This window comes from Bombus vosnesenskii, unplaced genomic scaffold, assembly GCF_011952255.1.
Source record: "Bombus vosnesenskii isolate JDL3184/JDL3185 unplaced genomic scaffold, Bvos_JDL3184-5_v1.1 scf7180000013340, whole genome shotgun sequence".
In the NCBI taxonomy this organism is placed as follows: Eukaryota; Metazoa; Arthropoda; class Insecta; order Hymenoptera; family Apidae; genus Bombus; species Bombus vosnesenskii.
In genome coordinates, this window is record NW_022882977.1 from 162147 (window position 1) to 178401 (window position 16255).

The 16255-nt window shown below is 40.9% G+C and overlaps 1 protein-coding gene across 1 annotated transcript in view; it reads right to left on the reverse strand.

Moving 5' to 3' along the window:
- Positions 1–2097: 2097 nt before the first annotated feature.
- Positions 2098–16255, reverse strand: part of LOC117236153 (frequenin-1) — a 47543-nt gene continuing 33385 nt past the window's right edge. The window contains exons 3-8 of the mRNA XM_033498876.1: positions 14204–14228; positions 13576–13624; positions 13384–13473; positions 12591–12669; positions 12252–12340; positions 2098–2613 (exon numbers count right to left, since the gene is read on the reverse strand). Of these exons, the coding sequence (XP_033354767.1) occupies positions 2446–2613; positions 12252–12340; positions 12591–12669; positions 13384–13473; positions 13576–13624; positions 14204–14228 (500 nt within the window). The 3' untranslated portion in view covers positions 2098–2445. The remainder of the gene's footprint in view (positions 2614–12251; positions 12341–12590; positions 12670–13383; positions 13474–13575; positions 13625–14203; positions 14229–16255) is intronic.

Below are 16255 nucleotides of genomic sequence, written 5' to 3' on the forward strand. Positions count from 1 at the left end.
AATTATTTCATTTGAAATTTACTTTAACCAAAAAATAAGACAATTTAAATAAATAAAGGAAGAAAGAAATTCGCTTAAATACCAGTTTATTCACACTATTGTTGTATTTTGTAATTTTTAAGTGTACGATATATCTTGAAACAATTTCCAGGATCCAATCCTGCTTTTCTTTCGCACGTTTCACAAAAAGAGGTGGGACTCGACAAAGGAGCTCCTGAGATGAAAATTCATGTCGAGGCACACTCGACATAAGAGTGCAAAGGGTTAATGGAAAAATAAAGTAGGCAGCGGGTCGCGAACCAGCTATCCGCGATCAACGTCGTCAATTTCAGTGAAACACAGCGGAGAAAATTGATTCCAATGATCATCGCTCATCGTCGGTCGCGTCCAGTTCGCTCGTCCAAGTCGAAACACGAAGGCGAACGTTTAACGTGGAAACGACGTTGAAACGGGTCAGGTGTTTAGGGAGGCTCCAGGGTAAAGAGTAACGAACCTCGACGACGAGGGTCGACGCGTGCTAACGAGCCGCGTGCTTCAGACTTCGTTTCACGCTTCGTCGTGTCGCGTGTGTTGCATGCCATTGCTTCGACTTTTTCAGAAACATATCGACCCGACATCCACGAATTCTTCGTTTTAATTAGATCGCAGCTGGTTTCTCGAAACGACGCGAGAACTTATCTCGGCCTACATTCTGCTCTCCTTCTTAATTAATGCTTTTTATTTATCTTACTTTTTCGTTTGTCCGTCTGGGTGGAATTCCCGCAAGCGAAATTTTCTGCCAAGCAATTTCAACGATCCGAAATTGTCGGACGAGCGAAAGGGATCGAAGGTTCGTTAGAATCGGAGAACCCGGGCGAACTGTTCCGCGGCGTCGTTCTACCGACCGCGTTTGAAAATTGAAACGAGAAATCGCTTTGACGAGGAAATGCGGCCAGTCGATAAAACGCTCGTCCTTTCCGCTTTCCTCTTATTTTAATCATTTCCTGCCCGCTCTCTTTCACCTTTCCTTCCTTTTTCTCCGGTTGCTTTCCACTCGACGCTCGCTTGCCGCGGTATCGAATCGACGATTCCAAAGTATCGCAAAATTCTCCACGACCCCGCGTTTGCGAATCCATCGAATTCTCGTTTCGTTCGTGCCACGTAAACTGCGTGTTCGCGAATATCGAAACCTTCCACGAATATCGTCGCCTTCGTTCTACGCGTATTCTTTGCTCCATTGATCATTCGCTCGTTCTTCATACGCTTGGCAGCCTGTGGCCATAATGTTTCTACTGCCGTGGTAGGTTCCACGCAGAGAACACGGCCAGCGTCTACGGGAAAATTAGTTTCCTTTTTGCGTTCCGTCGAGCGTACACCGATCGGAGGATCTCGGCAATGTCGGATCTCCGCCTTTTAACACGTTGACTGCAGCGTCACCCATATTCGGGTGACAGCAAAGTTTCCAACAGAATCGCGTCACCCGTATTCGGGCGACACCAAGGCCTCCAACGGAGCCATGTCACCCATATTTGGGTGACACCAAAAATTTCTCGTAGGGCCGTGTTACCCGTGTTCGGATAACGCCAAAATTTCTAATAGAGCCGCGTCACCCATATTTGGGTGACGCTTATTTGACTACTTGCGAAGGATCGTCGTAGGTATTTGAAAAGATATTCCACAGAAAGTAATAAAACTATTGAATTGTTATAAAAATAATACGGAAATGGTTTATTAAGAAAATTATTTAGAACGTAAAACTTTAAAGTATTCTATACAAAGCTGAGGTTTGTCGGGACATTTTGGACAGTAAGTTATTGTTTTCTTTAAATTCTCTCGTGTCTTTTATGTGCGTAACATAGCTTGCATGCGCATCTAATGATTCCGTCGAAGACAAGGATTTTTTGTATTCTCAGGCAACCGTAATAATTTTGCAGCTAATAATTCTCTAAATCTTCTAATATTTACATGCTTCCTCGTTGCAATTTTGTAAACCGTCAAAGCGTTTACAACAGAAATTCCCAAAAGGAGTTGAATGCCAAGTTTTCCATTTGATTCCTTTTCTAATTGCGGTGGCATAAAAAAACCATTTGGTCAAAATAACACATACTCGTGGCCCGAAGGAGATTTCATTGTAAACACGCGCGGCAGTCAACGTGTTAAAGTCAATTTCGCGAGGACTCGATTTTTCCTGATTTTGTCGTCCGTCCCTGTTGTCGTTCGCACAAACAAAGTGCAGAGAGGAAGGGAGAGAGAGGATCGCGTCATGTCGATTCGCATTATGTGCTACCTACGTATGCGTGTACGCCGGACTGCGTGCTTATGGTTATCGAGCCGCCCGTTTTCCTTATCTGTTCGAGCGATCGATTTCTCTCTCTATCCGTTTCGACGACCGGACCGAAGTAACGAGACGATCGTCCGGCTTGAAACGATCGACGACGTACGGTGCGGTCTCGACGGGGCTCGAGGTTACTCGCCGCCTAACGACAACGCTTGCACGATTCTAGGATCGGCTTTGCTACCCTCCCGGAACTCTTCCAGGGTTAATTTGTCGTCGTGGTTTTTGTCCATCTGATCGAAGATCTTGTCCACCCTCTTTTGTGGCGTGTTCTCGTCCTCCGCCTGCGGCTGTTGCCCCTGAAACACCAGGCGACCGATCTATTAGAAACAAGCTCGACATTTCTACCGCGCTTCGCCTCCTCCGAATCTGCCAGCTTCCACTGCGAAACTTTCCGCAGAATCGTTGGAATGTTCAGGTCGCGCGAGCTCTGAAACCAACGCGCTTCCTATCGCGCGTATACGCAGCGTAGGATTACGAAGAAAGGAACCGGCGTATGATTAACACGCGTCGTATGACGTTACCAAGTCGTAAGAGTATTGTTCCAAGTTCACGTTATGCACGCGCGTTTATCTCGGAAATGGAGAAAAGATAAAGTCACGGAAGGCCGCTTAATTCGAGTTTCTCGTGTCGGCAAGTTTTCAGATAAAGCGTTTGGAAAGAGCGGTGGATTTAACGCAAATCGAGTCGGTCGATTTTTTCCCTCTTCCGCTGCTTCCACCGAGTTTCTATAGCGTCGCGTCCTTTTTCCATTTTAATATTTTCTACGAAATGTACGAACTCGGTGTACTTTCTCTTACGTTTTTCCACAGTCGCTCGCAATTTCATCTTTTTCATATCGCACGTGCGTAATCTGCAACCGTTTGAGTCGCAGGGATATTCGAAAAATCCCCAACAGCGCGAAGAGAAACAAGCGGCGCAGCAGCGCTCGTCGTACTTATTTCTTACTTTTATGAAATACATCTGTAATATTATATTTGCGTACTATCAGTTAATAAATATTTCGAGTTCTGTTCGATAAAAATTATTGAGAAGATAATAATGAAATTTACCATCTAATGACATTACCATTACCATCTAATGACAAAATCCGCAATCACTTAGTTGCCAACCCAATGCAAAATACCGTGAGTCGTCCGTAGCGTTCAAATGGCGTTTTTCCACATGAAACCTAAACAGCGCGTTCGCGCTGCTTGCGACTCGAACGGATAACGAAGAAAGAAAGGGACAAAGCGATGCGTACGATTAACGCGCGTCGTACGACGTTAGCGAGCCGTGGGAGGAAAAAGCACGAACGACGAGAAGCTTGTAAGGCGATACTTGTCGATGACGAAATTTTTTGAACCGCGTCGGCTGTAGCATCGACGATCGTGGAAATTTTTCCGCTAAATTTTTCATGCGCCGATCGCGATAGCGGTAAACGCTTGCACAACAATGCACGCGTTACGTATTCTGCGAGCAAACCTATCTTGGATCTCGCGTTACGTTGCCCCGACGAAGAAAAATACGTGCATTGCAACGATCCGTGTACCATTTACATTAACCGTAGCAGTTTAACGTAGCAGCCATTTAACGTGCTTTACGAGAAAACGCAACGTATCGCGCTGAACGTTTATTTCTGGTGTATAGTACACGGTGTTGCGCGTCGGCTAAGAGAAATCATCGGATTAAAATGTTTCTTTGTTTTCGGTGTCCCAGTTTCTTCGCGGAGCTCGAGCTCGCGCGCGTCCGATTTGCGGAGGATTCGAGGCTCGCCGTTTCGTTTAACGCGAATGAAAATTACGTCGGTCGCAGTGCATAGTCTTTCGTCGACGTGCGTAACTCGTTTATCGAACGCTCAACTTCGTTTGTTTCCGTCGTTTCCTAGATATAATCGCGTTTTAATAAATCGCTCCACGCATTCCGCGTCACGTAAACCGGAGACTTTCGTTCGTCCGCCTGCCTGCCGTCTTTCGTAAAATCAACTCGCAACGAATCGAGTTGGTTGGACGAAAAAGTTGGCGAAATGGTTGGCGCGCTAAACACAAGCGCAAGCTAAGATACGATGCGATAAAAATTCCACGAGTTTCGTTGATCACCGATAAGGGATGCGTTTACGCGCGGCACAGCTGTTGTTCCGGTTGCATACGCTCCAGGCGACTAGTTATTAATCTTTGTTAATACTAGTTATTAATAGTAATTAATGCGTGAAATATTTCTGCTGGTGAACTTTCGGTGGTTTAACGATAAAATTAGGCCGTGAAACATAGGGTCATTAACGTAGACTCGCGACAAAAATGCTCGAGATAGGGCCGAAAGCACGGAGTTGGGCGCCTGGTAAATGCCAGACGCGATTTCGTTCAAAATGAGCAGGTTGCCGTACGCAGGCGTTTTTACTCGCTATGTGCTCTTAGCATACGGATACCACGCGCATAATTTAAAGCTGGGGTTGAAATAAAAGGTGAATAATGGCCGGCCGTATGCTCGATATCTCTGATAAGAAAAATAGCAGTGGTCAGTGGGCATAGTACGCTTTTCTTTCCTTTTTATTTTATTGTCGGTTAACGATTGCCTGTATCGACCTCGCCTTTTGTATATCGTCCGTGCAAAAAAAAATTTAGCTCAAATGGTCGTTGAAAATTCTCGATCGGTTCTCGAACGAGAATCGAGCTGATCGGTGACCGATTCGAAATATTAATCGATTCGTAAGCGACGAGTATTCATCGACGATTGTCTCGCAGGCTAATTGCAGTATTCTTGTAGACAATACTTGAAATGGGAAAACCTACGTGGCAATGATATTGAATTATAATTAAATAATATATAGTATAATATGATAGAATAAAAGTTACAATGGAATATAACGGTATAAAATTTGAGATTTTTCATTCGTAAAAAATTACTACTGGCGTTAAATGATGATAATACTGATACGTCCAAAGTTTGTATGTATAATTATATAATATCCAAGCGAATGTATGGATATTAAATATCATCAATTATAAAACAATTCTTACTCTGAGCATTGTAAAATACACTTTTGTAATAAAAGTGAAAAGAACATCTTGGAAAAATATATTTTCTGTTTTTATACGATTTACTTAGTGAGAAACAGAGTTGATACTTTCAGTGCTTTCAAGTTTAACCGAATGGCGCATTTAGCTTTCTCTACAATTAAGAGTTGGTACATACAAGATTTTCTAAAAATATAATTCATTTTTCCATGAATATTGACTGTATTAGTGCAGAAGATAGAAAATGTTATGACGCATTTGAATTATTCTACACTTAGCATCTTATCTTCAATTATTTACTTAGTTATTGGTCATAGACCTGTAGCGGTACTTGATAGTAATCTTTCCAACGGTTTCTGTCCGGTGGCTCGCTACACAAAGACCTTATTCTTCGGACAAGATAATTACCAGATGTCGATACATCCGCACAGAATATTTTCAGGTAGTCTAAGGACCCGCTATACATCTTATGATTTAATTAGCTATGGTTTTCCAAAGGAACAAATAGTCTTTGTCTTAACAATCCCTAAATCTATTACCTGCTACGGGAAGATAGGGGAAATCTGCCTTTTTCACGTACAATGCTTCCGACTTTACAATGCGTCCGTACAATGCGACTTTCTTTCAAGCACGGTTAGCATCCTTCTCCAACCCCCAAACAGAAATTAACCAATTAACATCAACGTTCACTCCCCTCACTTTCCGAAACAAGGCTTTCCTCAATGATTCCGATAATCTCGTATCCTTAGACATCTTTGTTTGACAATTATACGTAACGACGACACCTCTGTAGCATCATCGTAACGGAAAATCAGTCGTTAAACGCGAGTCGATAGTTGGTAGTTAGCAGTAATAATTGATCCGAGTTTCTTGACATCTTAAGCAATCATCGTCCGCACTTGTATCATGCGTCATAACGCATCGACCAGAAGTCGAACTTGTAATCGCGAGTCCTACGCATAGTGTACACATAGAGTATATGTTAATAAATATACAGGGTGGTTGGTAACTGGTGGTACAAGCGAAAAGGGGGTGATTCTACGCGGAAAAGGAAGTCGAAAATATAGAATAAAAATTTCTTTTTTTTAATTTTTTTTTTTAAATTTGTAGGAAGTGTAGTGGAGTAGTTGCTGCCAGGTGAAAAGAGAGTCGTGCGTTTCGTCCCGGGACTACCGGTGGACCCGTCAGTAAGGCTATGGCCGGTAGTCCCTGCCTTAGACGTAGAGGGAGTCTCCCTAGGTGCGGTATTTGTATCAATCGTTCGTATATTCGACCGCTAGCGAGTTAGACAGACTCGTTGTCGTCGTAGCCCTCTAGTGTTGGCGGTTGATACCAGCGAATCGCCCGGGAGGTGTTGCGCCGCGTTGATGCCTCGACCTGTCTGCGTCCTATTGATACCGATCCGCCACAAATTGTTCCATCGAGACAACGATCTACAGTGAGTTCCGTTATAACGAGACGTGATAAAGTGCACGCGTACCGAGCGAAAATTCAAAGTCGATTTTCTCGAAAACAAAACCTCAAACGAAAAATTTGTATTCTATATTTTCGACTTCTTTTTCGCGTAGAATCACCCCCTTTCCGCTTGTACCACCAGTTACCAACCACCCTGTATATTGTTAAATATATTCAAGTGTTTCTTCGCACCTATCACGACCTATCCACCTCAGGCTTTTCACTGTCGGATGAACGAGTACCTAATGAAGCATGAAACGAAGTATAAAAGAGCGAGCACTAACTTTAAGACACGATTCGTGCAATTTCTCACATCTCACTGCAAGTAGATGTTTCAAAGGAGGAGCATTTTTGACTTTGTTTGAACGAAAAACTCTAACCGTTCGTCTATGCAAATACAAAAATACAAAAAGAGTCTAATAAATTAAATTTTTAAAGTGTTATTTCGATCTATCAGAGATGCAACCAAATTATTGTCAGAAGAAATATCTGGGACCCGTGAAAGAAATCGATGATTTTTCGCTAACGTCGCTCGGAATTGAGCAGTCTATCGATACGATCGAAATTTTATAATTTCAAAAGTTCAACAATTTTTAGACAATCCACGAACTGATCGAGGATCTTAAAACAAACGTCAGGTCCGCTATGGTTCCACGCTATTCAGGAATTTTTTTTTTTAGTTATTTATTTAAATTTTACAATTTGTCCAGTACGACATTTGGTAAAATATTATAGCTTAGTGGTATAATAATATATTATTATGTTATAACATGTTATAACATGTGGGTGCCTACCCCCAGCGGGGTACCATCTTCGTGTTTGTTAGGTTATATCCTTTATGAGATCTGCTGGGTGTTTCCTTTCTAGTCTTTTTTCTATGCTTGATGTGTTGATCGTTTCCGCTGCTAGCCGGTTTGGATGCGTTGCTATTCTTTCTCTGTCCTTCTTGCGCATCTGCTAATCTCCTCCTTGACCGTTGGTATTCTCAGGTCTTTCCGAATGTCTTTGTTTCTAACGTACCATGGGATATTTACTATTGTTTTAAGAATTTTAGCTTGCATTGTCTCTATTTTGCTTATATGGCTCATTGCTGCTGTTCCCCATAGTGGTATTCCGTACGTCCAAATTGGTTTTATGATCGTTTTGTATATTTTTAATTTATTTTTTATGCTTAATTTGGATTTTCAACTTGTTAGCCAATGCATTTGTCTCTGTTTGGTGATATCTGTTTTCACAGTGTGAATGCAATATGGAAGAGTGAGCATATTCACATTATTGTCATAATTATAGCAAGTTTTGAGTATCGGTTTATCAATTTTGAGAACGATGTGTGTGAGAAATTGCTATTGCACGCTTTCAAGCAATTTCATGATATGCGACTGCGCTGAATTCTATTTTTCAAATGCGTATTCCAGGTGTGACACGATTAGAAACGAGTATATTTTACAAATTTCGTTGTAAACATATCATTCTAAATGTTTCATTGTGTGGTTTTTTAACGAGATCCAGAGATTTTGAGGTGTCGTTTTCTAGAAATTTGTAGAAGATAACGAGGAGGAAAAAATACCGTCAAAATAAGTTTTTGTTTTTTGTTTATCCGGCGGTGTACCATTTATGGAGTTATCATTGATCGAGTATTGCTTCATTTTCCACGAGAAATATATAGCATGACATTTCGAGATAGGAACAAATCACTTCAATTGTCCAAGTCATCGATTAAGGATTTCTATTGAGATATGTGTAATTTTGTGTGCTACACTAGATTAGCCACATTTAGTAACACACGTATATGAGTATGAGTGTGTGAGAGTATGTGCGTGCACAGCGTCTCGTAAAACAGACGAATGCAACTGTTTCGTTGGTAATGCGATATAGAAGATGGCGAGAGAAAGAGAGTGCTGTGACGCGTGCAAATATGCATCGATAAATATCTTGAAAATCACATACTAAATAAATCTGAAACTATTTTGATATCAATTCTAAGTATAATCTGAGTGTTCCTATACATTTATTTCGGCGATTAAGATCCACAATTCTCAACAATTTCATCCTGTTACGAGTTTTTTAATCATAAGAACAAACGATAAAGAGGTTACCGTGACGCAAAAACTTTCGATATTTTATCTTTGTTACTAGTTTCACGGGGAAGAAAAATCCCTTTAGCGAAAATGAAAAGATACAGTGTACGGAGTGAAGGAAAGATAGTAAAACGCAAAATAATTGTTAGAAAATAGATGTGTGTACATCTGTATTGTACGAGCGAGGAATAAAAAAGGGGAAGACAAAAGGAAAACGCCATGAGACGAGTGCATCGCGTATGTGTCGAATGAATGAATGTGCAATAAATCAAATTCATTTCTGTTTGAGATGTATAAGAGAATAGGGCGGTGTTCGTTAATACTTCAATTTTTTATGTTACATATAAAATAGTTATTCTGTTATTTAATAAAACCTTATATATCATTACTTTAATAATAATAAAAATAAAAAAAAGATAACAAGTAACAATTAAGAAGAAGCTAAAATTAAGGATTAAGATAAGAAAGTTATAAAATCCGTTCTGAAGAGAATCTTGGAGATTCCATAGATCGACTAAAATACATCAATTTTGTGGTGGACAGAGTCAGTGAAATTCATCGTCCTGTTAAAACAGTTACGACAGTCGAAACGGTTGCAGTTGTAAATGTTGCTTTAACAGCAAGTAATTTCGCATTCTTCTGGAGATTACATTTACGTTATTACATTTACCTTATTATATTTTTCGTTTCGAAATATTTACAGTCGCCTTAGCTAAATTCTGTATATAACTCCGTAATGATCGACTCAATCCAACCATTCAACTTCTACCGTTATATTTGCAAACATGTCAAATAAGAGGTACACTCGTTTTTACTACATTCTTGACTTAGGACAGTTTCATCGTCACGGGCACAAGCGTACGGTCGAGGGACAAGTTATGGAATCTCTAAGAATTTCATATACGAATGTAGTATCGCATATGATTCGCCTATCGAATAGAGTTTGAACATTCAACCTCCTAATAATATCATCGCGATTGTGACGATTAAACGATGTAAAATTGCCGCAATGTTTGGTAGCCAATCTTAACAATTTATGTTGTTCTAAATATGAAACATAAATGTTATTTGAAAATTATGTTTATCTCTGATGTGAGATTTATAACAAGGAGATAATCCGAGATAACACTACTATATTATTGACAAAGAGAATGAAGAGAAGAGCGCCAAAGTGGGATTCTCGTGAATTACCAACTTAACCTTAAATGATTTAAAAGAATGATAATAGAATTTAACAACCAGGTGACGACCTTAGAGATAGCTAGCTTTCCAGGCGATGCTTCCGGAGAAGCCTATAGCTCTCAGTTTACGAATTAGAATACCATGGTTTATTTAGCCTTTTGGTATACACCGAATCAACCTGGTAACCATTGTTAAGCTCCTCTGATAAATAGCGACGATACATCAGGAGATTTGTCACAACGAATCTTCCTGAAACGAAACCACTTTGCTCAGTTTGGTATAATGTAATTTTCGATGGGCAAACGGGGAAATTTGATCTACGTATTAGCCTCTTGAGTACGATGCGCCACTATAGTGGCTTTCGCGGATGTCATCTTAGATTACGACGCGCCACTATAGTGACTCACTGTACTATTCATTATTCGCTTGCCGTTTGAACTAAATGATCTTTTACATTTGTCTTGCTTCACACTTCTTTTGCCCTCACAACGTTTTATAACTGTAGCGGCACATGTGTCATAGGACGTTTCGATTCGAAGATGCCTCATGTAGTTGTTTTGCCACAGAGGATTAACACAGTACGACGCACAAAATGTAACAAACTCTGGACAAAGCAATATTGTTGCTACGTGCAATCGTCAACCAGAGTCAAGTTCAAAATTTTCGGTACACTCGCGACCAGTATAAATAGACAACCATGCTCTCCAGTCATGAGTCGTCGAGATTATCAGTCGAGCGAATAGGTATAGCGAATCAGTCTAAAGAATCAGCATAACGAGTATTATCGAGTATGCTTGTAACGAATTGCATCGAGCGAGCGACGCTTACGCCTAGCTCCGTATTCCACATTTAAATATACTTGTAAATACATTTGACGAAATCAACTCGTCTTGTTATTAATTTAACCAACAACACGTCTCACCGTCCACCACATGCCTTTTTTTAACATGCCGATCCGTATTTTTCTAATTTTTTAGAATCTTCAGCCTCAAAATGTCGCTTGAAAATAGAAAACGAAGAACAATTTGAAAAACACTGTCACGTTATGAGTGTGAAAATTGTGACGTGGGTCTGTGTCGTACCGTGCTTTAAAATATATCACATGCACTTGTATTGTTAATTATTAAAGTAAATTATTCAGGTTCAAGCATATACATCATATCTTTAGGAAAAATTACAATTTAGATATCAAACACTTCGTTCCAATGTGATTGGTACAATTCAACCGAACCTGAGAGGTTAACTTTCCTGAAATTTTGCCCACGACGATGAACACACAGATTGATCCGCAATTAGAGATGGCGTTTCTATCAGCGGATTTAATTATAAGCGTAACGATACCCGTTTTCTGAAAGTGCGAAAAAATACCTGCCTTCATAGAATAATATTATAAAATATATAATAAGAATATAACAATTCTGCATATTATGAATTTGTAGAATTCAAAGAAAACGAGAGACGATCTCTGCCTCTCAGTTAGATGATCGATGAAGCATGCTGAAATGACTTTCTCGATCGACGTAATCCGCGTCGCGGCTGCAATTTTCCCGCTTTATTGCCGCCAATGCGAAGCCGACGTTATCGATAACGTCGAGTGGTTGGCGTCGCAGCGCCGGCGTCGGTGTTCCGCGAGGAAATTCGGCTATCGATCGGCCAATATTTTCCACCAGTTTCGATCAGCTAATCGTGCGATTAATCGCGTTTCGCGGATCAGGCCAGAAAAATATGCTCCTTCAATCTGTCCAATGGGTGGAACTTCTCAGCGGACGTTTCACGCGTTTCACGTCGAAAGCGCGTTGCGTCGGCGGTTCCAACGTCGTTATTATTCGACCGCGCGTATTCGATCGACGACTACGCGCGTACTATGTAACGCGTTAGCGCAATGAATAATTATCGACTATGTTTATTCGATCAAACAAGGGATGGCGCGACAATTACGAAATTTAATTTATATTGGATGTAACGCGTATTCTACTTGCAATAGAATCAACCGAAACAATTGTTCCACGTAATAAACGACGCTGCGTTCAAGTAGTGCGATTCTCGGTCGGAATCACATCAAACGTCCACGTTCGCAACGCATGCGGCGAAGAAATAAATTTATATAGTCGACGATCGTTACGGGAAATGTTTGCAGCTCGATTCAGGTACGTTTTTCCAGCTGGCGAAGATAGAACAACACGCAAGTACCTGCTTCGAGAAGGTATAAAGCGACAGTGATGTACCTACCACCATCTCGTACATCGCATCGACGATATTGTACATCTCCTCCCTCGTGATGAAACCGTCGTTGTCCACGTCGTACAGCCGAAACGCCCCTGAAAATAAGAAACAAAACTCATATGGTAACTGCCGCGAGATTATTTGGTGCAGCGATTCCAACGTTTCGAGTGCCTACGTCTAGAGTTTTGAAATTTTCAAAGATTTTCCGAGAGACATTTCAGCCATAAACCATTGCCATGGTCGTGCAAGTTATTCAAAACGTCGATCTCGAAGCTTTTAATTCGAAGCTGCCTATCATTGTATTCGTCAAGTTTTTTCAGATGCCAATTGGCTGTGCTTACTTACAGTGAAGTTTCTCGTCCAGGTTGCCGCGCGACGTTACCGACAGCGCCCTTATAAACTCTTCGAACTCTATCGTGCCATCCTGAAAAACAATCGTTCGTGCAATTTGCGTTACAGCGGATCGGAAGCGGGATACGTTGGTTCGGCTTTCGATCGTTGAACAAATTTCGTAGCCATGTGTACGCTGTATGTGGCGAATTTGTCACGGAATTACCCAAATCGTGGAGGCGATTGCTTGCGTGTGAAATCTGCCCGATCGCGTTGGTCGTTTCGGAGCGACGTTCGCCTCGGAGAAAGCGAGATCGTAGCGTCGGGAAGTAGTACAAGCGCGAAATTAAGGAAACAACGGTCGCGTGCTGTCGTTTAGTATGGAAATGATAAACATGGAAATTCGGCTAACGGTAAATCTAAAACAACGAGAATATCTAAGAAGTGAAATCTAAAAAGAAAACGAATTACCATCAATCGATAAACCAATGATTAATGGATATTCTTCGTTCGAAATTTCTTGCTCGCTTCTCTTTAAAGCCGAGTTTAGTTATTCTGATTTAACAGCGAGAAACGGGAACCGTGCATAGGTCAAAACCATTTATAGAAAATCGATATTACACAAATGCTTGAGAAAAATGAACTCGCCTCGTCTAGCGATATATTCGAATAAAGACGATAAGTGTTTGCTTCTTTGTCGCTTGTGATTTTCGTGGTCAGAGTAGGGTTCGTAGAAGAGTAGAGTTACCGATAGCACTCGAACGAACACGTTAAAGCGCGCGGATTAAAAAGGCGTTACGAAACTTACGTTGTTCTCGTCGAACACTCTGAAAACCAGCGTGGCAAATTTCGATGGATCGCCTTGTGGAAAGAACTGCTTGTAGATCTTTATGAAACCCTGAAATCACGCAACAGGCACTCTTATCTTCAAACTTTCTCTTATCTTGGCGTACATATTGATTTTCGTTTAATTAACGTGCCAGCTGAAACCAGGTCATACCTGTTCCGTCAGCAGGCCATCGGGACAGTCTTTCAGGAATCCTTTGTGCCTAAACAAACGATCGTCAAAGTTATCGAATGTACGTTTACTCGCTCCCCTTCCAATCTCACTTTTCTTTTCCACGAACGAACCAGCAAATTGATAAAACATTACCGCGAAAGCCGGATAGACGAAGCCACGTATCCGACTAACGTAACGTTACTCTGACTTTTTCACCATCTGACTACGCGTTCTATTGGGTTGGCAACTAAGTGATTGCGGATTTTGTTATTAGGTTGTAATGACAAAATCCGCAATCACTTAGTTGCCAACCGAGTACCTATATCGGTCACGCAAACGCTAGTAAATTATCTTCGAACACGAGCAAAACATAATCGAACGGAGACGAGGAAATTTACTAGAAATTTTCGAAAGCTTTCGTCTCGTCGATGGCTTCGTAAACCACCGAACACAACGTGTACGTGTAATCTTTTCTTCTCATTGTCCACTGGACGTGCTTGTCGCGCCTCGAAAGCTTCGCGGTTTTATACATATTGACTCGTGACGTCGATTTCCATAGAGCGTCTCGACAGGACGAGCTGGTTCGATCCGAGATTCCGGTCGAAACGCTTGATCGTCGGTGACTCACCATTGTCGAATCTCCTTCTCGGTAACTGAAACAGAAACGAGCGAAAACGCTTTTAATCGAGTGCGGGCTACAGACAGTAACGAGGAGCAAAGGTTGGTGGAAAGTGTTCGACAAACAGAATGGGCAAAGCTCGAGTGGAAATTGGAAACTAAGGGAGTCGAAGCGAGAGGAATTTCGCAGCAACGTTCGCTACTCTCGTTACAGATGCGCACTCGGTTAACTTGCTGATAGAAAAATCCTTGGGATCGTTGATAGCGGGAAATTTGAATACACAGTTAGCTAATTATTATTTATCTGTTTGTCAGGTTCAATGAAATATCTATTATTTATGTTTCAACGGCGTTGTAAGCCCCGATGTCTTGTAGCTTGTTCAACTTAAGCACATCTCGACCCTCTGTTAGACGTCGCCCTTTTCTAAAACGGGAACCGCGCTGCACTTTGCATGGCCAACGTAACTAGGTATAAGACTGCTGATCGTAAACGTGAATCTTTACTGCGAAGAAAGTAACTTTTTCCGTACTTCGTACACCTTCGGGCGCAGTTTGGTTTCTGTTCTTCCGAGATAAGCTTTTACTTCTTTTGTAACCATTCGTATGGGTACTATAGAGAGGTGAACGCATGAATAAATAAATAGATAGAGAAAGAAAACTTGCCGAACAAACACCGTTTCACGACAGTGGAATATCTGTTTAAATGATAAAACTGAACATATTAATCAGCAAGCAATAAATTACGTGAATCGTCGTTGGAAAAGCTTGAATGAAAAGCTATGAATCTGTTTAAATTTGCTCGTTACAAACAATTAACTACTCGATAACAATCGAAAAAGATTTTTTCATTAATCGAAATCCAGATCTTAATAGCTTTATATTTCACATTTGAAATTTTACCGAATTTATACCGAATATCTAAATATAAAATAACATGGTATGGAAATAACATGGAATTACGATAAATAATATCCTAAAATATAAACTGTACATTATTCGAAAAAAGTGTTTCAGATAGAACTTGTCCTATTTCGAGAGGGACACCTGGCAGAGGTCGCAAATCTTATCTAGGTGGACGCACCTCCGAGACTTGAGGATGGTCTTTGTTTTTCTAAATGGTATGATACGTTTTTTAGAAGCCATTCAATACAGTTTTTAATTCTCTACAGAAGAGTATACAAGTACCTGATTCGAAAAATGATTAGTTTAAAAGATATTTTAAATTTAATATTGTAAGACTTGAATGAACAGCAAGGAAAAATAAGTCAACGTTTATGTTTTTAAGCTTTTATTAAATAATAATACTAATACATATATATAAAAATGAAAAAGTATACGCAAAATCACATACATATAAGAAATAAAAAAAGAGTTTCACAGGTGTAGCGATTATTCAGGATCGAGGCATCCCAGCCGCAACCAATGTGCTCCCAAGTCTCTGGGCGGTTCTCCTTCCCTCCAATCCAACAACAATCTTGCGGACATTGTTTCTCCTGGAGAAGTGTTGATGTTGAATAGGCGTCCTGACCGTTTCTTCAACGTGATAAGTCGCGCCAGGCGGTGTCTTAGTGTTTGTTGCCGTTGGTCCCGCACGCCTTGCAGGCGAATCCTTTTCACCCATGGTGGCGTCATTCTATATCTTTCTGGTAGCAAACGGATCGAATCGATGGTATAGTGGGTTACTACCGCCCAGTCTATCAAATATACGGCGTAATCCGTCGGCGTTCGTTCTAAAATAATTCCTCTGTCCCAAAAACTGGTTTTTGTAAAATTCACTACGACAGCGACGAACGTCCCTGGTGTCAAATCTCTGGTCTCTGGCAAGTACGTCAGAGGACGGATCAACATCTCCCAATTGAGTACTTCCGTGATTTTTGGCCACCCACGTATTCGTACCCACATCGTAGAAAGCGACTCAACACGAACAATTTTGACACGAACGCCTTCTTGAAATGCTTCGTTTGTTCGTAGCAAAAGCTCCATCTTTCCAGGTTTCTTCAGAAATCTCAAATATCAGTTTTTGACTACTGCGGCTACCTTACTCTCTCCTCGAGCAGAGACG